This window comes from Lepisma saccharinum, chromosome 15, assembly GCF_977018435.1.
Source record: "Lepisma saccharinum chromosome 15, izLepSacc3.1, whole genome shotgun sequence".
Taxonomy (NCBI): Eukaryota; Metazoa; Arthropoda; class Insecta; order Zygentoma; family Lepismatidae; genus Lepisma; species Lepisma saccharinum.
This window is the reverse complement of record NC_139243.1, coordinates 15,569,582-15,595,333: the sequence shown is the minus strand read 5'-3', so window position 1 is coordinate 15,595,333 and position 25,752 is coordinate 15,569,582. Positions and strand designations below refer to the sequence as shown.

General features: G+C 39.4%; 2 protein-coding genes across 2 annotated transcripts in view; both read left to right on the top strand.

The window, feature by feature from the left end:
• The window catches only part of LOC145999405 (uncharacterized), a 105,642-nt gene that overhangs the window by 59,289 nt on the left and 20,601 nt on the right, over positions 1-25,752 (top strand). The gene's annotated exons all lie outside the window — the stretch shown is intronic.
• Positions 6,076-7,122, top strand: LOC145999715 (uncharacterized). Its single transcript, XM_083136995.1, has one exon. It carries the CDS (start codon positions 6,091-6,093, stop codon positions 7,120-7,122), a length of 1,032 nt encoding a protein of 343 aa, XP_082993121.1. The 5' UTR covers positions 6,076-6,090.

The window sequence follows — 25,752 nt, the reverse complement described above, 5'->3', positions numbered from 1 at the left end:
GGTTTGGATATGTGTAGTTAAGAATGAATTAATTTTGAACTGAAAATATGTCAGTTTCATATTGTGTGCAAGCACCTTTCATAGGAAAGTATTCAGAGGAACTTCCCAGATTAGATTTTTCCCCATTAGGTCCCAACATACCAAAATATTCCAAATTTTGCAACAGGGTCATCCTGCATCAAATCAGCGCCAAAAAACAAAACAAAAAAGAACACCCCACCATTTCAGATTTTGATGAAACTTGGGTACACCATTTACTTATGGTTGAAAGAAACCACCTGAATTTTTTTCACTATTTCAAACAGTATCAATTTTACAGCTTTTTGAAAATTTCATTAAATCTGTGTTGTCTATCACTCTTGAGGATACCCTTGCTTACATTTTTTTTCTCCTTAACCAACGATCAGATATCTTTGAAATTTTGCACAAAGCTCAATTAAATAATGGGTATTTCAGAAAAAAAAATATTTGGTACGGTCAATAAATAACCAGACCGCGTCGCTAGGTGGCAACACTGTCAGGGAAGGAAAGTTGCGTATGTGCAATTTGCCTCCAAGATGCCAGTCAGTCATTCAGTGAGGTGAGTCATGGCGTTCAGCATCAGGTGCCACAAAGCAGGCTCAGCGATCCATGATACAGTTTTTGATGGCAGAGGGCAACACACCAGGGAACATTTATGAGCGTATGACTGGTGTGTATGGTGGTGAGTGCATGTCTCGAACACAAGTGTATGAGTTGGCAGGTCGGTTTCGAGCAGGACGCACAACAGTGTCTGATGCGGCACGTAGAGGGTGCCCTAAATGTGCCATTACGGATGAGTCCATTTCTGCCGTTGATGACCTCATACAGGAGTGTCGGGGGATTAGTCTGAACCAGATTGCAACCAAACTCTGAATTATTCATTATACAGCCATTATACTGTACCAAATACATCAGCACTCAACATATTTGATAATTGCTTCAAAGGAATTAATTATATACTTAGCCTAATTTTTGTCATGGAAAAACTAGGTTATGAAAACCTGTGAGCATAATGGAACCAAAAGTTTTTAATATTGAAATTATTGCAAAGACATGCTACTTTTTCTCTACAAATAATGAAATTTATGTTTTTTTTTACTCATTGTAACATTTTTTTTTTGGGGGGGACATTGCCTTCACTCATTGCTTCACTTCGGCAGCAGGCATTTTACAGCAAGTTGCGCTCAACCAAGTATCCAAATGACACCTAACCCATAAAAAAATCAGGTCAGTACTATCCCACTTCAAATCATGCTGCATAATATCTGATAAAACCAACCAGTACATAGTTATGCATCAGGGTGATTACTCACGTAAAGTGAATGATAAAATAAATTGTGATTGGTACAAAACCATCAACAGTGACCCCCCACAGACAAGTGCAAGCATTTAATTAAGCCTGCTTTTAAAAGTTGTGTCATTTGCAACCTACAGGACTGTAAACATCTCCCCAACCCCCAGCCCGCCTCAGCCATAGCCTGTGACTATGACATTCTAAAAACTCACAAACAGGAAATTCTGATGCGCTTGATTGTCGCGGAGTTCAGTCAACCAAGGATCCACCATGTAAAGTGGCTAAAAAGATCATCTCAGCACACAACCACAAACTCACATTTCCTCATTAGGACTGATGCAAAAGAAATAATGACCTCCATTGTACAAGCTTAACGTGCCAAAATTGCAAGTATTGATATAGTGACATGTATAACTCCATCCTAATTGACCTAGCCCTCACCTCAGTTGAAAGATGGCTTACAATCAACAAAATCGCCCCAGTGGAAGTTACTGAGGTATCGGAATTCTTGGAAATCAGCCGTTGACACAAGTACTTTCAGGTTGAAGACAAATCCTTTATACATACGGCGGGATTGACCATGGGCAATCCTCTTTCTGAACCCATAGCTAATATTGTGATGCACTTAACTGAGAAAGACATCCTTTGCTCATCAGAACTCCAGTACATTTGATATGGCAGATATGCAGACAACACCTTTGTTGTTTACTAAATTGATGAAGAAATAGATATACTTATGATAAACTAAGCAACATTCATCCCAGGCTAAAATTCACCACAGAACTGGAAAACCAAGGCAGCAATAACTTTCTAAACCTAACCATGAGTGCCCACAGCAGGGATTCATGGCATTCCTGCATCATGTGAATTTTTAGGGGGACAAAATGTTATACAGGGTGCGGCAGAACCGACTAAGCAGTTTCTATCGATTACCGCGGGAGCTGTGGTGGGGGTAGACAGTTGCACGTGGTCTGCCTTTGTTCAGGTGTTGACCCCATTTCAGTAGCTAAGATGGTCTGGACCGCTGCACATCGTGGTTTTGCCGTTCGCGCGTATTATGAAAACAACAGATCTGTGATCGCTACACAACGAGCTTTTCGGTGCCAGTTCAACATTCCACGCAACAATGCCGTTCCTAATGCAAACGCAATTTGGTCGTGGGTTCGGCAGTTGGAGGAAACTGGTAGCACACTAAGAAGAGATACACATGGCCGACGCAGATCCATCAGAATGCCAGAAAATGTGCAGCGGGTGAGAACAGCAGTTCAACAATCGCCGCAATGTTCTGCTCGACGACATGCTGTTGCATTGGGGATTTCAGACTGCAGTTTTAGAAGGATTCTGCACTGCGATTTGAAGTTCCATCCTTTCAAAATAATGATTGCTCAAGAATTACGCCCAGCAGACTACGCCAACCGTAAAAATCTGTGTGAGCAAATGCTTGCTCAGATCCCTCCGAATGCAGCTTTTTTCAGTAGTGACGAGGCACATTTTCATCTTTGTGGGTGCGTGAATAAGCAAAACTTTCGCTACTGGGCTGAACATAACCCCCGCATTATTCATGAAAGACCGCAACATTCTCCTAAAGTGACAGTGTGGTGTGCCATATCACAATTTGGCATGGTAGGCCCTTACTTTTTTGAGGAGGAAGGAGTGACAGTGACAGTGAATTCCACACGTTGTTTCAATGTTGCAAAATTTTCTGCAACCCAGAATGGACGAGATTGTTGAAGAACATGGACTGGGGGACTTGTGGTTCCAACAGGATGGAGCTACTGCTCACACAGCTCGAATTTCACTTGATGTTTTGAGAGAAATGTTTCCGGGACGCCTCGTCTCTTTGAGGGGTGATGTCCGGTGGCCTGCGCGGTCACCAGATTTGTGCATTTGTGACTACTTTCTTTGGGGAAATCTGAAGGAAAAGGTTTTCAAAAGCCGCCCTCACACCCTACCAGAGTTAAAAGAGCGGATTATTGACGAAGTGAATGCCATACCCCGCGATATGTGTGCAAGAGCTGCTCGAAACTTCAGGGATCGTCTACAACAATGTATTGATGCTGACGGCCGCCATCTTGAGGACATTATTTTCAAAACTAAATGAATGTAAAATGGTATATTGTACTAATTTAGAAAACAAATACATTTTTTCTCTATATATCCAGATTTACTTTTTATTGCTCCTTAAAACTGCTTAGTTGGTTCTGCCGCACCCTGTAGTTTAGCTACCAATTCTATATATCTTCACACAAAAATGGGGGGATCGTTTCATTTGGTTGACTCGTTTTTGATTTTTAGTTGTGGTTATTATGCACAGTTTTTCTTTCTACCTGTGGCTGTAGGTGATTGCGGTGATGGGGTTGAAATGAAACACCACCTGTTATGCCTTTATATTTGGTTTGGAAGGGAAGGGGCCATGCTGTTCGCATTAATAGAAGGTTAGTCAAGCAGACTATTAAAAATAAGGTTGATTCAGCACACTAACAATGGCAGTGAGCCTGAGGAGTTTTGCACGTTTAATGTTAGCTAACATGAAAGTGAGCCATGCATTTTCTTCTTAGTCTTCTAATTTCAACTGCAAAGATAGGATTCGAATTCAATGCGCCTTTCAATTGTTGGTACCTTAGTCAGGGGTAAACAATGTCTGGTGTTTTCTTTGTGGTAGTTCCAAGTTGGCTCGGAACTTCCGACATGTGGGTTTCAGTTTTAGTGTTGGATGGTTTCAGGTACAATTTGCTTCGCTTGTATGTGCTCCTGTGTTACGACTGACTGAATAATTGTATCATACTGTCAGCTTTCGTTGTCTAAAACTTAAGCATTTTGAAAATGTATTTTTTAAAAAATGAAATCAAATTATGGACATTCAAACAACAATCAATTACTGCATGTTTATCCAAACTATATTTGTGTGTGGGGGGGGGGGGGAGATGGGGGTTATGATGAACAATTCTTTTGGGGGGGGGTTTGATCGATTTGGATGGGATGATCACCCCTGGACCTAATTATCATAAGAAGGGAGAACAAATTTACTACCACGGTCTCCAGAAAACCAGGGGCAGGGATACAGTATATTCACACTCTCTCTAATGATCCACCCAAACTGAAAGTCAATATGTAGATTAACTTTTACTCTCACTCTCACTGTGTGGGTGAAGAAGATCTGAGAGAAGAAGTTACCATAATCACAGACGTAGGACTCAAGAATGGCTACAATCAAGGGTGTTCCGGGTTTGATACCCAGTGGAGGCAGATAGTGGTTAGGATCCCATTTCAAACTGTATGTCCATCCAGTCTGTGCATAAAGTGGACTTAAAACAACAAATAATCAATCAAGATGGTTATACAGTGCATCAACTTTCAGTATGGTGTTTGCAAAGCAGAGACCAACAAATCAGAAACAATAAAATAAAATAGATTGCCTTACCACTGTACCACATCCCAGCGCCTGGCCAAGACCTTAAGACAGTCAAACATCTTACTAGCACACAAACCAGTAACCAAAGCCATTGCTCTAAACAAACAAATAATATTTCCTCTCACCCCTTGACAACCCAGGATGTTACATTTTAGAATAAATTTTTCTTGATTTTCATTGATTTGGTTAATTTTACTTCACTTTTCTGCCACTTTTGGCTAATTGCGAAGGTTGGGATGAGTGATGATATGATGAAATTGATGAATGTACACTCACACACATCCATGCCCAGGCCAGAATTCGAACCTGGGACCCCAGGTGTCTCAGCACGATGTGTTCACTTTTCTGCTACAGAGGCTGGCAATGACTATTACTTATTTACATGTAAATATGTAGAGAATAGTTACAATAGCATTTTGTAATTTCTATGGACTTCATGTTTGCAAGGAATTACAATCTTGAAAGCATTGTAAAGCAAGAGAACAGTGAATGGTAATATGTTTTGTGTCTAATAAATTTTATGGAATCGGACATAGTGAGTAGCTGGAAATATCAGGCGAATAGCACAACACCTAAATCATTTTCGGGCCAATTCAGACTCCTGTGAGAGAACTAATGCAAATGTTCAGCCTCCAGAGACTGGTCCCCAGCCAGCAAGAGACTTATGAGTGTGAGTTCATGTAAGACCGGAGTTCTGAGGCTGAGGCAAAGATGATGAGTGTGAGTTCATGTAAGACTGGAGTTCTGAGGCTGAGGCAAAGATGGAGTTCAGAGTCTGAGGCCATGTGAGGCTGTAGGTCAAAGTGTAGGTTGGAAATTGAGGCCATGTGAGGCTGGAGGCCAAGGTGTAGGTTGGAAGGTGAGGCCATGTGAAGCTGACCTTTAGATCAGAGGCTTACGCAACATGAGGCTAGAGGCTGCTTTGACACTGGGCAGTGACAGGACTAAGTCAAATGGACAACTCTGGTCATGTGATGTGAATGTGCATAACTCTTATTTATCCTGCAACAGCAGGAAAATAAAATGAATGATGAATGTCAAATATGGGAGGGATTGATGACAAATTGGCACAGTATTCACATGCACAAAGCTTTATAACCAACCTAATGAAAATTACTGCAAGGATGTGGATATTTATTGACTAGCTCTAATATATTTATCTAAGTCGTAAATAGAAGTATTAATATTCATTGTTGAACGAATAATGTGGTTTACATTTTCATGAGTACATCCCCATTAACAGTCAACTCTCCTATCCATACTTGCCAATAATTTGCACATATCAGACATTCTCATTATTTACTCAGAAAGTGAATCTACATTTGTATCTCTCATTTTTTTCAGCTACTTGAACAAAAGCTACATGGAAGATGATGTCGAAAGGTCAGTTGCACATCTGGCAGTGTCTGCAAAAATTTTAAGACAACAAGACCAGCTGATAGAAATTGAAGAATGTATCAGTAGAGAAGAAAAATTAGAGGCTGAACCTTCACCAAAAACATTTGGAAGCAAGGAACATATTGCGAGTACCAAGACTAATAACAGGGGAAATCAATATGGAGGTTCCATTTCTGATAAGATTTTCTCTGACAAAGGAAATTCTGATTCCCATGCACCAGAGATGCATTTTAATTGTTCAGTTTCTAAGAAATTGTTTGTCCATGAAGCTGACCATAATATACTTATGAGGGTTCACACCAAAGAAAAACCTTTTAATTGTTCAGTGTGCAACAAAGATTTTGCCCGTAAAGGTAATCTTATTGAGCATATGAGGGTTCACACCAAAGAGAAGCCTTTCAGTTGTTTAATTTGCAGAAACGCTTTTACCCGTAAAGGAAGTCTTAGTTTACATATGAAGAGGCTTCACACCAAAGAGAAGTCTTTCAATTGTTCAATTTGTAAGAAAGGTTTTGGCCGTAAAGGAGAACTTAGTATACACATGAGTGTTCACACAAAAGAGAAGTCTTTCAATTGTTCAATTTGCAACAAAGATTTTGGCCGTAAAGGAGAACTTAGTATACATATGAGGGTTCACACCAAAGAGAAGCCTTTCAATTGTTCAATTTGCAACAAAGATTTTGCCCGTAAATGTAATCTTATTGAGCATATGAGGCTTCACACCAAAGAGAAGCCTTTCAATTGTTCAATTTGCAAAAAAGATTTTGCCCATGTAGGAAATCTTAATTTACATCTGAGGGTTCACACCAAAGAGAAGCCGTTCAATTGTTCAATTTGCAACAAAAGTTTTGGCCGTAAAGGGGAACTTAGCGTACACATGAGTGTTCACACAAAAGAGAAGCCTTTCAATTGTTCAATTTGCAACAAAGGTTTTGGCAGTGTAGGTAACTTTAATAGACATATGGGGAGGTTTCATAGCAGGGAAGTATTGATTTGACAGACATTGATTTGTTGAATTTTTAGCAGTCACACCATCAATGTTTCTACATAGAAACCTCTTGAGTCTGTTCACATCTCATTTGCCGTAGGATCCTGGTATTATCAATATCAATGGTTGATGTCTACACGTTGGGGGGGGGGGGGGGAGGATGGGGGAAATGTATTTTATTTTCCAGCATGGAACTTACCCATACTTTCAATTAAGTCACCAGAAGTTGAAGAATAAAACCCATGCTGTATTTTTAACAAAGCAAACCATTTGTAATTCTTATTCTTGAACCAAGATACCAAGTAAAGAAGGAAGCTGCTGTAACTCTCACCTGTACATTTTGAGCATTGTAGTTAGGGATTTCATGGCCCTGAGCTGCACATACTTCCAATTCAATGTCTCCTGTGGGCACATGGTTATAGTTCTTATGTGACACAAGATTCATACAGCAGATTGCATAGATGTTTCCCTCAAGGGAAACTGATGTTTTGGGAGAAATTATTATCATAGCTTTAATTTGAACTTACAACTGATAATCATAATTTTCGTCTTTTGACGTGTTTTCTGAGGTGTACCAAATTATTGACAAAATCAGTAGTGCAACAAAACCTTGTACACAATTTATGTTGTGAGAGAAACAAATCATGAAATTATTATTATTATTTTTTTGGTGTCGCATACCAGGTGTGCCGGTTAATAATTCTTAACTGATCCGAAAGAAAACAAGTGTATCTGGGGAGAAAGGTAACAAATGCTTTATTCAAAGTATGCACCATCGCTAGCTATACATTGTGCCCATTTGTCCGTCAATTGTGGATGCCCTTCCAGAAAAATCGTTAACATTTTGAGGTGATCCAGTCAGCAAGCTATTGTTCGACATCTTCGTAATTGTTGAAGTGTTGCTGGGAAAGGGAGTGAGACCGATGAAAACAAGTGGTAGTTTGAAGTGGCTAAGTCTGGTGAGTATGGCAGGTGGGGCAAGAATTCCCAGCCAAGTGCAGAAATGGTGTCTCGGAAGCCTTTCGCTGTGTGTGATGAGGTGTTGTCGTGCTGCAAAATCACTTTTCCGTGTCTTGTCGCCCAATCTGGGCATTTTTCGATCAATGCATGGTTCAAATTGATGAGTTGTTGACGGTAGCGAACGGCATTCACTGTTTCACCTGGTTTCAGAAGCTCATGGTACACCACACCCTTCTGATCCCACCAAATGCACAGTATTGTCTTCCTTCCGAAGTGATTTGGTTTTGCGGTCGATGTTGAAGATTGTCCTGGGTCAACCCATGACTTTTTGCATTGTGGGTTCTCGAAGTAGATCTCAGTCACTATCCGATGCAAGAAAGACTTTCTTTCATGCTGAGAAAGCAACACTTCACACACCGTTTTTCGCTTTTCCATTTGTCTGTCGTTCAGATGTGGGACCCATTTTCCTGCCTTCTGGATCTTTCCCATGGCATGAAGATGATCAGTTTGGTGACCAACATTTAACTTCCCTGCCAGTTGTTGTTGCGTTTGTGTATCGTCTTCATCCAACAGTGCTTGCAATTCGGTGTCTTGGAATTTTTTCAGCTGGCCCGGGTGATCTTTGTCTTTCAAGTCTAAATCACCACTTTTGAATCGTCGAAACCAATGCACACATGCGTCTTGCGTTAGGACATTGTCACTGTACGTTTCCACAAGGTTACGATGGCTTTCACTTGCATTTTTCTTTTGATTGAACAATTGAACTGAATATATGCCAGATATTTGCTGTTTGCAAAATGATTTGATGGAAAAGTATTCAGAGGAAGTTTAATTTTACATTCACAGATTTAGATTTCTCCCATTAGACAATCACTTTTTTATGCTCCTAATATACCAGAATATTAACAAATTTTGCAACATTAATTTTTTTTTTCACGTTGGTGCCTCCCCCAAAAAAGATAGTGTTGACGTCCCACTGTATTATTTTCTGTTCAAACTATTGCAAGTTTAATTGACTAAGATTTCTGTCAAAATCCTTCCTTGTTTAAATTTCTTTAAAATTTGATCTAATTTTACTGCATTGATGATGATCAGTTTGTAATGATTGAGGCTAATTTCTTTCCTTTGAATATTATACAGGGTGATTCAAAAGTGTGAAACCACCTATATAATTTGTGCAGATATTACTTGCATGAATGGATACATATGCAGTATCTAGGAGACCAAGTACTGCATCATTGATGTATGTTACACTCCACATCTGTTATCTTGGACTCAACTTAAATTAGCCAAATGAGAAATAGGGGCAAGTGGCATATCAAAGTCATGTGAAATTTTCTACCAAATTGAATGGTGAAATCCATTTTAAGATATTTTTTAATTATTTTCAAGTTATTGCATGTGACATCGTGCATTAGTATGAACAGCACTTGACAGAACATGTTCAATATGGTCCTTTTTGAGCTGCACATCTTGGCAAATGTTGTCCCAGTTCATATGCACCCTGTGACACATCTTTCTTCTGTAGTTGCATAAATGTAACTTGTTACATTGCTCCCTGTCCCAAAGAAAAGTTTAAGAGAGAGTTGAATCTTATGAGTGGGGTATTCACTCAAACCACCCTCCCGAAATACCCAATCCAAGAGCAAGGGAATTGCTAATTTACATACACTCAAACAGGTGTGCCATATAAAGGGTCATACCATCCTACTTGAAGATGCATGTGAGAAGATAACTTGTAACAGCAAAGTACCACTAACAAACTCTTGACTGCTGTGTATGCCAGATTCTGCATCACTCTTTGACTTATGGTTCACCTTGAATTCTCTCTAATTTAATCCATTGTGGATTGATGTTGATCCAGTACTTGGAATTAATTGGGATTAACCTCCCAGTTATCACCAAACAAAATTGTGGATGCACAAGTTGAGTCACTGTTCCTTCTCAGCCCAGTCGCAAAACTGAAGATGGCAATCTGGATCATCCTATCTCATACCATGTAGTATTTGCAGTTTGTATGGATGTTATTAACATTGTGACAGGAAACAAACAATGAAGATTTGTTTGTAGCAACTTCTTGTGGCAAACATCAAGTGATGTTCGTTGGTCTTTTCATGAGCCTTGCGTAGACTGTGGTTGATGCTTCCTTATTTTGGATCGACCACGTTATGTTTTATCACACACACTTTCTCTTTGCATTAGTTTCTGTACTAATTTCGCCACTGCACTATGAATAATTGGCCACCTCTCAGGCTGTCTGCAGTTGAAAGGTCACCTGCAACTCTCCATGCACTCTTGTCTACCACAATGGAAGCCAGTGTCAATGTACTCTTCTTTGATCAATGGCATCTCTGCACATCAAGGAACAAAACATTGATGAATACCATATGGTTAACAATGGCAGTCTTTATACTTAACATGGAATAACTTTAAATTGATTTAATATATTGTAGAATGGATTTCACCATGCAATTCAGCAGAAAATTTCACATGATTTTGATATGTTACTTGCCCCTATTTCCAGATGAAAATTTTTAGTTGAATTCAAGATGACATGTGGTACCATGTGTTGGGGATGAAAGAATTAATCCCCTGGACACTGCATATGGTTATATTCATGTACAGTGATATCTGTATTTGGCATCAAGTTGAGTCTTGTTGTAGAGTTTTGTGTAACAGAGTATATTGGTTTATACAGGTTGAAGAATTCTATAAGTAACAAAATGTAGTAATATATTTGAAACATTTTCATTATTGAGAAATCAGCATTTAATTTCAACCGGTTAATGTATACTGGTCCCACACCAGGTCTATGTGGCCTAAGGCATCATGCTTTGATCTTGGGCTACAGGATGTGCATTGGTTCGATTCTCATGGGGGAAGCAAAACAACTTCTCTCCTGAGATTTCGGCCAGTGGATACGACTAGTGGCCACCCACCATCATGAAGAAATTGTGGAGCTACAAATGAGTAATGTAACCCGGTCATAGAAAACCTACAATGATGAATGAGTGTTCAACGTGCTGACCACACGTCACCCTGTAACTGGTTGGATGATCTGCCATCTCTGCTGATGCATGTTGGAGTGTGACCGGCAGTCAGGTAGGCCCTGGCCTCATGGGCTTATTTACCATGTGTTATTTTGTTATAATGCGACCCTGGTAGAGCCTTAAAAATATGTTGTGTTTTTGATTTTGCAATCTGTATGTAATATTTTTTCTTTTTTGTAATAAAAACACTACCAATGACTATTATATATTTCATTATGTATACATCAGAAATTTGGTGTTGAAATGCACATCTAAGCATTCATCACAATGAGAACCCTTTTAAATATTCTCATTAATAAGTTCCACATATTATGTGAATATATAAGGTTTCACAACAAAGGAAATCATTCTTAACTGCTCTATTTGAAACATAGATTTTATCATGAAGAGATGGCAACTCATGGCAAAATACTTTTAAAATAGACTATATTTGACCTGAATGCAAACTCACCTTTAAGGCGTGTGTGACTTACTCATATGTATATTAGAAGTACAATATGAAAATATATACCATAAAATACTTACGTTTCGTACCTGTTTTACGAAAAAAACAACGTTTCACAATCCTATGTTCCCTTCTTCAGGTTCTCATTCTAGGCCAGTATGATCACTACATAGTCGCGTCAATTAAGACATGGATTGAGGTAATAGGTAAAACTGGATAAAAAATGGTAAAAAAGTTGATTCCATACCAACTGGCCCCATACACATAAAACTTCATATTCTAATCCTATCCTTAAGAACTCCAAATACTAAAAAGGTTCGTAAAAAACTTCAACACACTAAACAAGTTAAAAAACCCTGACACTGCCATACTCAGTTACGAAGTATTCGGTGAATTGATATGGCTTCTTACGGAATACCGGAAGTTGCTCGGCTCTTGCCCCACCCACTTCCCCCCCTCCTCCTCCCATCCACCATACTAGGTCATATCTATTCCAAAATCTTTAACCTTGAGAGCCGCGCTGAACTTACCCAAGTCAACCGTCCACTGCATCATCAAACACCACCAAAATACGGGTACTACAGAGCCAGGTAAGGCCCCCGGTCGAAAACGCCTGCTGAGCATGCGTGACCTACGGATATTTAGGTGCTATATCCAGACCAACAATCATGTTTCTGTGGCCGAATTACGACTGTGGGTTCGAGAACGCTTTCACATTGAAGTGTCAACCAAAACCATTCGCCGTTACCTACAGCGATGCAGTTACCGAGTGTACAAGGCGAAACGTAAACCCTTCCTTTCCATGTTGAACAAAGGCAATCGACTACGGTGGGCACGAATGTACCGGGGATGGACATTTCGGCAGTGGAACAGGGTTCTGTGGATGGACAAATCCATTTTCAATGTTGTGTACGGGAAAATACGGAAAACAGTCATTTGTTGGAAGGAGGAACAGAATGAAGCAAAATGTTATGCACATCGGGTACAGAAACCTGCGTCAGTGATGGTATGGGGATGCATGATGGCATCTGTGGTTGGCCCACTACACGTCTGTGAGGGCATTGTGAATGCACACACCTATACATGCATACTGGAGCGGCATCTTCCCACAGTGCAAAGGCACCTGTTCCACAGGCAGCGTCTCATCTTTCAACACGGCAATGCCAGGCCTCATACAGTGCGGCTGACAAGAGAATGGTTGACTCGCCATCACGTGCGAACTCTGCCATGGCCACCATCGAGTCCCGACCTCTCGCCCATTGAGAATGTGTGGCGTGTTCTTAAGCGACGTGTTTAACAGAGGGGACCCACGACAGTGGCTGCTCTTATCGCCTGCCTGCAGGAGGAATGGCACCACATCGATGTGGAATACCTTGAACGACTCGTCCGTAGCATGCCCCGACGCATTGCCACAGTTATTCGCCAACGGGGCGGCGTCACACCATGGTAAACAGGATCCCCTCTAACAGTGGTCGAACTTCAATGTCACGTGTAGATGGACGAAAATGTTTTATTTTGTGTGGACACCATACATTGCTGCGTTGCAGCGGAAATTTATGTTTTCCTTTGTTCCATGTAGCCTGCTGAATAAAATATGTTCAGCATATGCATGTGTTCTCCTTCTTTCACAACGCACTCCTATATTTGTGACTGGTCGAACTTCATTGTCACTAAGGTTGTATTTGTGCCTGATAAATTTTATCAGAGCAGACATACTGTGTAACTGAAAATATCATGAGAATATGACACCTAGATCATTTTCCGAATTATTTCAAGCATCCCCCAATTCTGACACGTGTGAATAAATTACACTTACAAAAGTTCAGGCTCCAAAGACTGGTTTCCACCTTGCAAGATATTCATGATTTTGAGGTCATGTAAGACCAGAAGTCGATCTTGAACTCTGAGCCTGGCACCAAGATGGCGTTTGGAAGCTGAAGCTGTCCCCATTAGCAGTCAGTTCTATCCTGTCTTCTTAATGATTTGCACATATGTCTCATTATATACTCAAAAAGTGAATCTACTTTATCATATCATATTTGTTTCAGCTACCTGAACAAGAGCCTCATAGAAGGACAGATCCAGGATGTGCAACATTCAGTTCCACATTCGACAGTGTCTGCAGGAAACTTAAGAGACCAAGAGCGTCCAGAAGAAATTACAGAAAATGTCAGGAGAGAAGAAAATTTTCACACTGAACATTCACTAAAAACACTTGCAAACAAATCATATATTGATGCTGCCAAGGCTAATAACAGAAGAAAGGAATATATACATTCCATCTCCAACAAGATTTTCTCTGACAAAGAACATTTCAAAACCCATGCCCCTGAGATGCTTTTTAATTGTTCAGTTTCCAAGAAATTGTTTGTCCATGAAGCTGACCGTAATATGCTCATGAGGGTTCACACCAAGGAGAAACCTTTCAGTTGTTCAATTTGCAAAAAGTGTTTTACCCGTAAAAGTAATCTTAATATACATATAAGGGTTCACACCAAAGAGAAGCCTTTTAATTGTTCAATTTGCCACAGAGGTTTTGCCCATGAATACTGTCTTAATCGGCATGTGAGGGTTCACTTTAAACAGAAGCTTTTCGTTTGTTCAATTTGCAACAAAGTTTTTTTCTGCAAAGATGGTCTTGAAGCGCATGAGTTCATTCACACTAAAGAGAAGCGATTCAATTGCTCAATCTGCAACAAGCATTTTGCCCATAAAAGATATCCTAGTATACATATGAAGGTTCATACCAAAGAGAAACCTTTTAATTGTTCAATTTGCAACAAAGATTTTACACGCAAAGGATATCCTAGTAAACATATGAGGATTCACACCAAAGGGATTTTTTTTTTTAATTGTTCAGTTTGCAACAAGGATTTTGCCCATAAAGGTTATCTTGGTGCACATGTGAGAATTCACACCAAAGAGAGGCCTTTCAATTTGCAACAACTTAATACACACATGAAGCTTCACAGTCAAAAGAAATGTTTTCAATGTTTAATTTGTAACAAAGTTTTTGCCCATAAAGATATTCTTAAAGTCCATGATTATATTCATACTAAGGAGAAGATTTTTCATTGTGCAATTTGCAACAAAGATTTTGCACATATGAGTGTTCACTCAAATGTCAAGCCTTTTACTTGTTCGATTTGCAAGAAAGGTTTTGCCCGTAAGTTTCGACTTAATGCCCATTTGAGCGTTCACAATAAGGGTAAGCTTTTCCATTGTTGAATTTGCAAGAACGTTTTTTTTTCTGGAGTTATACACTTAATATACGAGGGTTGAAACTTAAATAGTGGCAACTATTTATTCACAACCGATACACAAGAGTTACATGTTTGTACCTGTTACTGTCCTTCAAAGTAGTCACCAGCGTTGTGTAGAACCCGTTGCCAGCGATGTGGAAGGCGTAGTATACCGTTAGCAGAGCCTGTTCTGTTGATGGTGCAAATGGAACAGTCTACTGCCTGTTGAATCTCTTGTACAGTTCTGAAGCGAATGCCACGAAGTGGTTCGTTCATCTTCGGAATCAAATCAAAGTCACAAGGACTTAAGTCCGGGGAGTATGGTGGATGGTACAGTACTTCCCAGTCCCATCGACCGAACAAAGCAGCCACAGCTTGCGCTGTATGCGCCCGTGCATTGTCGTGCAAAATGATGGGGGGTTGCGCAGAAAGTGTCGCCGCTTCTTTCGCAAAGCTGGTCGCAGTTGATGCTCCAAAAATGAACAGTAATACTGGGCATTTACAGTCTGCCGTGGAGGAATGTAATGCTTTAGGATAACACCATCACAGTCGTACACGAGAATCACCATAACTTTCACCACACTGGGGCTCTGACGCACTTTCGACTTTCGCGGCGACCCATAATGACGCCATTCGTTGGATTGGCATTTCAGTGTTGGCTCGTAAGATCTGGCCCATGTCTCATCCAGTGTTACGATATGGCGTAAGAAGGCCTCACCTTCCCGCTCATAGCGCTCCAAGTGTGTCTGAGCAGTGTCGTAACGCATCCATTTCTGAATTTCCGTCAACTCATGCGGAACCCATCGTGATGCAATTTTGCGCATGCCCAGGCATTCCTTCAGGATGCGAAGCACAGTCGTATGCTTCGTCATGCTTCGATCACTGTCCACTAAAGTGGCAACAGCTTGCACTTCTTCTTCCGAGACGCTAGGATGACCTGCCCGATGCATGTCTGCCACAGTTTGCCGGCCTTCGTTGAAGGCTTTTACCCACCGTGGCACTGTTCTGTACGGCAATGCCGATTCCCTGCATGCCTCTTGATGCCCTTGATGACACTGTCGTGCTGTACGACCTCTGGCACATTCAATCTTGATCCAACTCCGTTGTTCCTGTTTGGAAAACATAGTGACCTTCACGTTAGACCGCTCGCTCACAAGTGACTGTGTTTCCCTCGCTTGTGCGCCTGCCTGTGACGTGGGACGGGCGAGTCCATTTGCTCGGAGGTAAGGTAGGTATGTCAACAACGTGTGCTATCAGCGCCACTACTACATTCCATTGCATAGTGTCTCCACAACAGTGTTGCCACTATTTAAGTTCCAACCCTTGTACATATGAAGCTTCACAGCCAAGAGTAATATTTTAATTGTTCAATTTTCAACAAAGATTTTTGGAAATGAACTTTGTCTTAGTGCTCATACTTGCATTTATGGCAGAGAGAAGTATTTCAATTGTTTAATTTGCAACAAAGGTTTTAGCTGAAAAAATAACTTTAATAGACATATGAGAAGTTTCATGTCGAAAAGAAACATCTTAAATGTGGACTGTCCTGTAATGGCAACTTCAGTGTATATGTGAGAACATACCAAAAAGAAACCTTTGTAAATGTTCAATTATATCAAATATATTGTCTGCAAACATAGACTTATTATCAGCGTTCGTGACTGAAACTGAAATGAAATAAAATAAAAACTGATCCCGACATTCTTTCAATCTTCCTGAACCTGAACTAAGACAGTAGAAGCAAGTTTCAGTCCCACGTACGAACACAGCATTTTGGTTCAATTTCGGTTCGGACTGGAATTGCTTCAACATAATGTCAGTTTCTGTGCCCAGCCATGGAAACCTAGTATGATGATTGAGTGTTCATCGTGCTGACCATCCATCAACCTGTAAATGGTTGGATGATCTCCCACCTCTGTGAGGCAAGAGAGGGGTGATGCTGGCTGTCAGTAGATAGGTCCTGACCTCATGGGCAGATGTGCCATGGGTTATTTTGTTACAATGTGAACCGCCAGAACTTTAAGGATATGTTGTGTTTTTCATTTTGCTCTCTGTATGTAATATCCTGACTTTTAATAATAAAAACACTAGATATGACTGTAATGTATATTTCATTATGTATACATCAGAAAATTGGTGTTGATGTGTACATCCAAGCATTCATCACAATGAGGACCCTTTTAAATGCCCGTATTAATAAGTTCCATGTGAAAATATGATGTTTCACAACAAAGAGAAGCCTTTTTAAGTGTCATCACAAAAGACAATTAAAATAGATGGTATGTGACCTGAATACAAGAAGAAAGAACAGCATGATATGAAAATTGTCAATTTCATCTTCGTATAGCATTCATGTGTAGTATCTGTGAAGAAGTTTGAACGAAATTAATGAATACTTTACTTGAGCCTCAGATTTACTGAATTTGATAATTAGAGTGCATCACACATAAATTTGCTGTTGCGTGGAAACGAATTTTCGTTTCGTCTCCCTCTCTCTTAGCATCACGTGTTCTACCCTGCTCGAAAACCTTCTCTATTGTTGCCATATTGTTATTCCATTCCTGGACACACTCGCGCAAACATCATTGAAAACAATTGAATAGCGCTCCAGCTCGCGGTTCCCACCGTTCGGCAGGGACGGTAATGTGGCAATATAGCACGGCGTAGTGGTTGCTTCTTTTATGCAGTGCATGTTCATTGGCTAGCTAGTAACTAGTGTTGCCAACTGTAATAATGAAGCACTATTTGTGTCACGGAAGGGGAAAGGCAGGTAAAGTGGCGGTGAGTTTTGTTGGATTGGAAGCACCATATTTTTATTTTATACTAAGTATTTGACCGGTTTGACGTTGTGTGTGTGTATTGCGTGTGTGTATGTAAAAGTGTGTGTTGGCTAATGAACGTTAAATTCCATAATGCCTCCAGTTCTGTCGAAGTTGAAATCAAAAACCTTGCATAGCCAAGCTCGGGAAATTCTAAGCAACGTGCACGAGTTCATGAAGGAGGAAGCCAGTCATGGTGTTAGCATCCCAATAAAGCATTTTGGAATTATTCAAAATAAATAAATTATGTGGCTCCAACATCATTTCAACTCTGGCTCCGGCACGTGTTCTTGTAGAAATTGCATAGAGGAGGCTGTCATTTTTGCTGCTTAATGGATACATATTGTTTTGTATTTTGTAATTGTAGCAGTTTAACATGTTGGCATGTTATTATCTGCCGTTGCAGTTCCATACCAGTGTATACGGGTTTTGGGATTGAAAAGTTAGAACGCCACCAGTGCATTAATGCAATGAAAAATAATATATATATATTTTTATTTTGTTTGAAATCACTCAAATAAGGAATCGTATGAAGAAGTCTTCTTTGCAGCATTTTTGGTAATTTTACTTATGTGTTGGTTCATATTTTGCGAATTTTTAGTCCATATGTATGTAGCTACATACAAAGCCACTTGTTAGTACATATTAATCCTAGTCCTGGTATAATGCATGACGTTTAAAACTCAACGTTAGATAGACCTGAATTCTCTAATTTTATTGTTGTACGTAACAGCTGTGCATCGGCGCACTGCAGCGATTTTTCTATCTGCTCCATTAGCAACACTGCTTCTTTAGTTGTTTCGCGCATCGCACGGCAGAAATATCTGCGCTGGACTCTAGGACAGAGTTGAAACTACTACTCTTACTATTTCCTACAGATCCTGATATTTTAATACTATGACAGTTATACTTGTGCAGCATATTTATAAATACCAAGATATATGTTTTCTGTTTTCCAAATCGATCTGGCAAGAATTATCCTTTCATTTTTGCACCCAGATCTGTAGCAGCAGTTTTTTTTTTGCTCCCAATACCCAGCAATCACTGTACCTTTTGTAATTTACTTTGACACAGATATTGTTCAGATATTAAAAAATGTTGTTCTTACTGTATGGATTTTGGAGTGTATCATTAGTATTAATGAATAGTAATTTCTCTCTCCTTATATTGTGATGAGAGGAGTTCTATATTAGATGCATACTTTTTATCTTTAATGTTTTTTCTGAAGATTTCTTGTGTTCTTCAATTCTATAGCCTAAACATTAGTTTCGCAAAGATAAATTGATCTTGTATGCAGACAAATTCATCGAGTTTCCTTTGTAAAGAAGAATAGTGCTTCTGGAGTGGAGGATGGGGAGTGAGTTGTGTTTTGGACTTTGCAATAGGGTGTTCAAGAATGCAGCAGGTTTTCACGATTGCAGCTTGACTGCATGTCAACCAAGGAATGTGAGTACATGGGCACTCTAGTTCTTTGTTTGAGATCATGAACCACTTGTTGCACTGGACTTTATTCTCGATAACTGACATTCTGTGATTACAGAGACATATTCTGATGGTGATCCTTTCTTGTGTGTCCAAAGTGTACTAAAGATTTTGTCATCTTCTGAATGTTTTGTTACTTGACTTAGGCAATAAAAATTTATGAATATGAAATTGTCGTTTGATAAAAGGTTGGCAGTTTCTATTTGGCATAATTTCTTCCTCTGCTTTTACTGAGGAATTTACCATACATCACTCTTCAGCATATAAAGAACAATATTTACAGAATGCAGAGGAAATAAACTCCACCAAACGACACCTTTATTTCTTCCTAGCACATAGATGAGTATCCCCACACCAAAGGATGGCAAGATGATGAGGCTTTGTAGTTTCTGCATTCACATTCAGGAGGTTTGGGTCTGGAGACTGGTCTGTCCAATTTTGACTATCGGTCGGTTACAGCTACATCTACATTTACCAAAAATAATCTTTGTCCTGTGTGATACCCATTACTTGGCTACTTTTGAATAAAAAATAAACCAACCATATGGATATTTGAAAGAATCACTTAGTAGTTGTACTTAGTAGATAATAGTTCTTTATTATTATCATGCATCTGTTATTATTAGCATGTGACTTGTCATTTGATGTTACCATCTGTGGCTTCTTTTTACTAGTTTTTAAGATGGCCAATGAATAAATGCCTGTTAACCAGAGCCAAAACCTTGCTAATATGTTTAAAGTTACTAAATATTTTAGTAAAAATTACCGACTTTACTAAATGCTACCCCACCCAGCGTCGAATGACATGGGTACCTGGGGGAAACCTTGGGGAGTAAAGGCAGTCAGGGGCGTGATGCTGATCACATCACCCCCACTCATTACCCCCAGACCCCCTATATGCCTTCATGGCGTGGTGCTAAGCACAGGGGAGCACTTTTTACTAAATGCTACCATTTATTTTTATTTTTAATGTTTACCAAAAAACCTAATCAATCATGTTAATTAGTTGTGAGCCAATACTGATGCCCATGTATCGGTTGGAATTTATTTTACAACACCGACCGATATTTTTCCGGCATTTTGCTCCTCGACACTTTGTAGAGTCTAATTATCCTGGGAATTATGGAAAATTAGACATTTCTCATTATTTTGCACCAGTTTTTAGTGAATATAGTAAATTTTGTGATGACATAACACATTATTTAAAATTCTAATGTAATTTTTGTATATTTTAAATCAAAAATCTTGGTCAATTGATGCATACAGATAGAGTGGAATAGTTACACAATTGTTAATGAACATTTTGAATAACCTTTAATCACAATTTTCAAGTATCAGTGAGATTATTGGTATCAGTATCGGTTGAATGTGGTATCAACTCACCCTTATGTTAATTAAAGCAAATCAATGTTTTGTGCAATGGTAACATACATGAAATGGAAATTTTGATGTTTATTGACAAAATCCTCACAAATTTTATTTTATTTATATTATATTATAATATATTTATATTTAGTTTTACGTAAAAAAATTGACAATTAATTACGGTGAATACAGTTGCTTTGTCTTTATAAACCCGTGGTGCAACAGTCTGTGAGGGACAGGGCCTACCAACTGACTGCCAGCTTCACTCCCACATTGGTGATCATCCAACCACAAACGGGATGATGTGTGGTCAGCACAACAAACCCCCAGTCATTGTTATACATCTCCATGATTGGGCTCCCCAATGGCACAGTTGTATCTTCATCTCCTTGTAATCAATGGGTCCCGGGTTTGATGCCCGGTGGAGCAACATAGAGGTTTGAATCCCACTTTAAACTGTAGGTCAAGTCCCGATTAGCCTTACTGTGCATAAAGTGGACTTAAAACACCAACTCAATCAATCAAATTTCTCAATGACCAGGTTATGCTTGTATTATGAACAGTTATTCATAGCTCTGCAAGTTTCTCATGTGGATGAGTGGCCAGCCACCAGTCGCATGCAAAGACCAAAAACCAGCATTCGTCCCATAGCCAAAGCTCATAATCTGATGCTGTTGAAGATTGTATATAGTATTGCTTTCCGCTCGTCATTTGTTTTTATTTTACTCCCGCTGGGAGCTTCTTGCAAGAACGTGGAATTCTGGGACTGTGATATTCTAACACAACGGCATAGTGCATGTCGGCTCGCGGTAGCGGGAAGAACATTTTTCAGCTAGCCTATCGGATGTGGGTTTTTGTGTATCTTATTCAGTGTGCAAACATATTTAATTACTGTATAATGCCAAGTGAATTAAAGGACTTGTATCGTATGCAAATTTGTTGCTGTATCCGTTGTTCCAGCCCTATGGTAAATTATTCAATATGGCGTCATCCCCAGAGGTGCTAGTTTTCTTTTGTGGTGCAACCTGGAAGGAATCTACAGACAGATGCCTTAGACCAAATGGCCATGGTGTGAGACAAATGACTAGTAGAAACAAATGAAGTTTATGAAGACGGGCATTTGTAAGTTTGTGCAGAAAAATATATGTCACTTATGGATTGAAAATCAACACTGAACTGATTGGAAGAAAAATGATGAAAAAAGAAAAAAACGAGTAGCACACTAATATTTTAAGAATTAGTGTACTGTATGCGGAATTTTTTTCAGTAATGTAGGGAGTAAGTAGTCAGCAAAATTTAAGGAGCACATCTCAGTGAGCACGTATGGGCATTGAAAAACTAAAAAACCCTGAATTGTGGAGCTCCATTTTCCAATTGTCAAATGTTTTTAAATAATTTTGACTTTCGATATTACCTTTTAGAATGACTTTTTGTAATTTTAAATGTAAATATCTAGAGAATATTTATGAAAACATTTTGTAATTTATATAGCACTAGTACAGCGCCTTGAATAACGTAGTGTGGAAAACGACCCAAGAAACTGGTTCCCCGAGACGATGACAAGTAGATGGCAGTGCGATCGACCCAGGTGCTAATTTTGTTATGAAAGTAATGCGGCTTAGTTAGTTTTTGGAATATATTGTGTAGATTTGTTTCTCTAGAAAGGCGGTAAGTGAATTGATGGAAACAGTTATATTTGTGGAGTGATTTGCAGTCACAAAATTACATTAATTTGGAAAGAAAAGTAAAATAAAATTAATAAATAAATAGCATGCGTAACACAAGAAGAAACATCGCAATGTGATTCCGGACGTCAGGTCTTGGACTGTCTATTAGAGTTTATTTTTCTATGTTATTAGAATATAAATAGTATCCTGAGAGATATTTCATACCGAGGTGACAAACCACAAATGTCGCTTGAAAGCGAGCAGTCGGAAATCAATGCAGCCTTTCGAACCGTAGGGACACAAGCTCTGACTGCACCGTTTCCTCAAGGAGACTTTACACCAAAGCGACACGCGACAAACGATACGAGGATTTCACACCAAAGCGACATGGGTCATTCGGTCCAAGGCAACTTTCATACCGAAGTGACACATGTTGCTTGGAAACGAGCCAATCAAGAGCAACATTTCACATCGTAGTGGCATGACGGGAAGCACCGGCCAGCGTTCGGTTGGTGAAATCCTCAAGCGATAAGTGCCGCGTGCCGCTTGTCGCTTTGGTGCACAATCTCACTAAAGCAAGACACTCATTGCATCGCGTATGCACCAACAACAAACCACGGCAACATGTTGCAAGCTATTGAGGAAATGGTCCAGTTTGAGCGACGCACAAGCGACAAAGCGACACGTGTGGCTTATCGTGTCGCCTAGATCTGTTGTTGTAATGTGCGGTTTATCGTGTCGCCTATCTGTTGTTCGCAAGCAACGCTTGCTAATAGACTGAAGGCACCATGTCACTTGTCACTTAGTTGGGAACTCCCCCTGTAGCACGTCGCTTCGGTCTCAGCACCCTTCCTTTAAGGAGCTTTCCGACCGAAGTAACAAGTAGCACGCGAATACACCATATGAACGTGTTGTTTGCTGTTTGGACCCTCATGTGCAATGAATGCTATTTTACAGTCTGGAAGTGTGTGTCACTAGTGTGAGAGTGTGAACATCCCGTGTTGCTTGTCACATTGGTTTGAAAATTTCCTTACACTCATGCCGATGGCACTAAGAAAGTTTTGTGGGGTTCCCCTTGTTGTTTCATGCAATCATCATCAGACAGTAAATATCAAAAATACAATTGCTTCAGTGTGTATATCTTTAAAAGAAATGATGATGATGATAATAATAATGAAGCTAATTCATACACAAAAATTTAGTTTGCCAAGAACATTCCACGCGAATTTTTTCTCCCGTATTATTAACGAAAGTATGACGATAACAGGACGTGGTCGACTGTCTAGAATGTTCGTTAATATCTTCGCGACCACTGTACCAAATATCATAGCAATTATCACATTCATAGAAATGCTTCATGTAAAAGAATCAGACGTTGCAGCGAAAACTACTTTTACTTCCATTATAAGCAGTCGAACACCAAGCACCGGGGTCAACACCAGCGCCTCTAGCGGATAATTTTCGAGTGGAACCAGCCAGAGTGCGCAGAACCATGCCGTTTTCCACACTACGTTATTCTAGGCGCTGTAGCACTAGTGTTTACAAGGAATTACAATCTTGAAAGCATTGTAATAAAAGACAAGTGTGAACAGAAATATGTACCTAGTTATTTGTGTCTAATAAATTTTATCAGAGCAGACATACTGTGTAGCGAAAATATCATGTGAACATGACACCTAAATCATCTTTTGAATTGTTTTAAGCATCCCCCAATTCTCCTTCCTGTGCATGAATTACACTTACAAATGTTCAGCCTCCAAAGACTGGTTCCCAGCTTGAGTGAGATTATGAGTTTGAGGTCATGTAAGACCAGAAGTCGATCTTGAGCACTGACGCTGAGGCCAAGATGGAGTTTGTAGGTTTAAGCGATGTGAGGCTGGAGCCTATCCCCATTTACAGTCAATTCTACTTTCCTTCCTTTTCAATGATTTGCACATTTCAGTCATTCTCATTATCTACACAGAATGTGAATCTACATTTTTATCTCATATTTTTTCAGCTACCTGAACAAGAGCTTCATGGAAGGACAGATCCAGGATGTGCGACATTCAGTTCCACATTCGCCAGTGTCTGCAGGAAACTTAAGAGAACAAGAGCAGCCAAAAGATATTACAGAATGTATCAGTAGACAAGAAAATTTTCAGACTGCACATTCACTAAATACACTTGCAAGGATGGCATATATTGACACTGCTGAGGCTAATAGCAGGAGAAAGGAATATATATGTTCCATCTCCAACAAGATTATCTTTAATTGTTCAGTTTCCAAGAACATTTTTGTCCATGAAGCTGACCGTAATATGCTCATGAGGGTTCACACCAAAGAGAAACCTTTTAACTGTTCAATTTGCAACAAAGATTTTACCCGCAAAGGATATCTTAGTAATCATATGAGGGTTCACACCAAAGAGAAGCCTTTTAATTGTTCAATTTGCAACAAACATTTTGCCCGTAAAGGTCATCTTAACTACCATGTGAGAGTTCACACTAAAGAGAAGCCTTTCAATTGTTCAATTTGCAACAAATGTTTTGTTTGCAAATATACACTTAATGCACACATGAAACTTCACAGTCAAGAGAAATGTTATAAATGTTCAATTTGCGACAAAGGTTTTGCTCGTAAAGAAAATCTTAAAGCACATGTATTTATTCATACTAAAGATAAGCCTTTCCATTGTTCAATTTGCAACAAAGATTTTGCCCGTAAAGGAGATCTTAGTGTACATATGACTGTTCACTCAAAAGAGAAGCCTTTTAGTTGTTCAATTTGCAAGAAAGGTTTTACCCGTAAGGCTCGACTTAATGTACATTTGAGTGTTCACACTGAGAAGCTTTTCCATTGTTGATTTTTCTTCTTTTTCCCTGTAAATGTACACTTAATATAAATATGAAGCTTCAGAGTGAAAAGTAATTTTGGGTCATTCCATGTCAAATCGATCAATTTCAGAAAAGTTTCCAGGTCATGGTTTTTGATTTGGATGAAATTTGGCATGAATATTCAATCATGTCTAGAAGGCTTGTATTCCAAATATTAGGTTAGTCCGAGAAATAGTTCTAGAGTTATAGCCTGTGGAAGGACATGTGTTCCAAATATGAGAAATGAGCTTAGCTAACTTCAGGACTCAATAACTTTGGAACTATTGATCACAGCGTAGTGATATTTACACACCAAATAAATAATCACCAAGGAACATGTGTATTGCATGAAAATATCCTCAGCTTGTTTACGTTAGCAAACGGATATTTTGTGTTCCTGCTGTTACAAGTGTAATCCAACCAGGACAGTGGCATTCATTTTTCTAGTAACCCTGATGTGAGCTCAGTATGCACATGAGACAATGAGATGACATAACGATATGATTACGAGATGATATACATAACATGAGACTGTTTTCGGGGGAATATATGTTTTTGATAGAGGTTGCTGAAGGAGGTGCTAAAATTGAGCGGTGCGCAAGCACCCCTTTGTGCACCCTGGCTGTTCCAACACATGTTTTTAAACCATAAACGCTGAGACGTGAAATATGTCACATTTGTTGTTTTTTTTCAACTTTTGGAGCAACTGCAACTCGGGCAATGTTAAGAGATACATGTTGAGTGCTACATAAG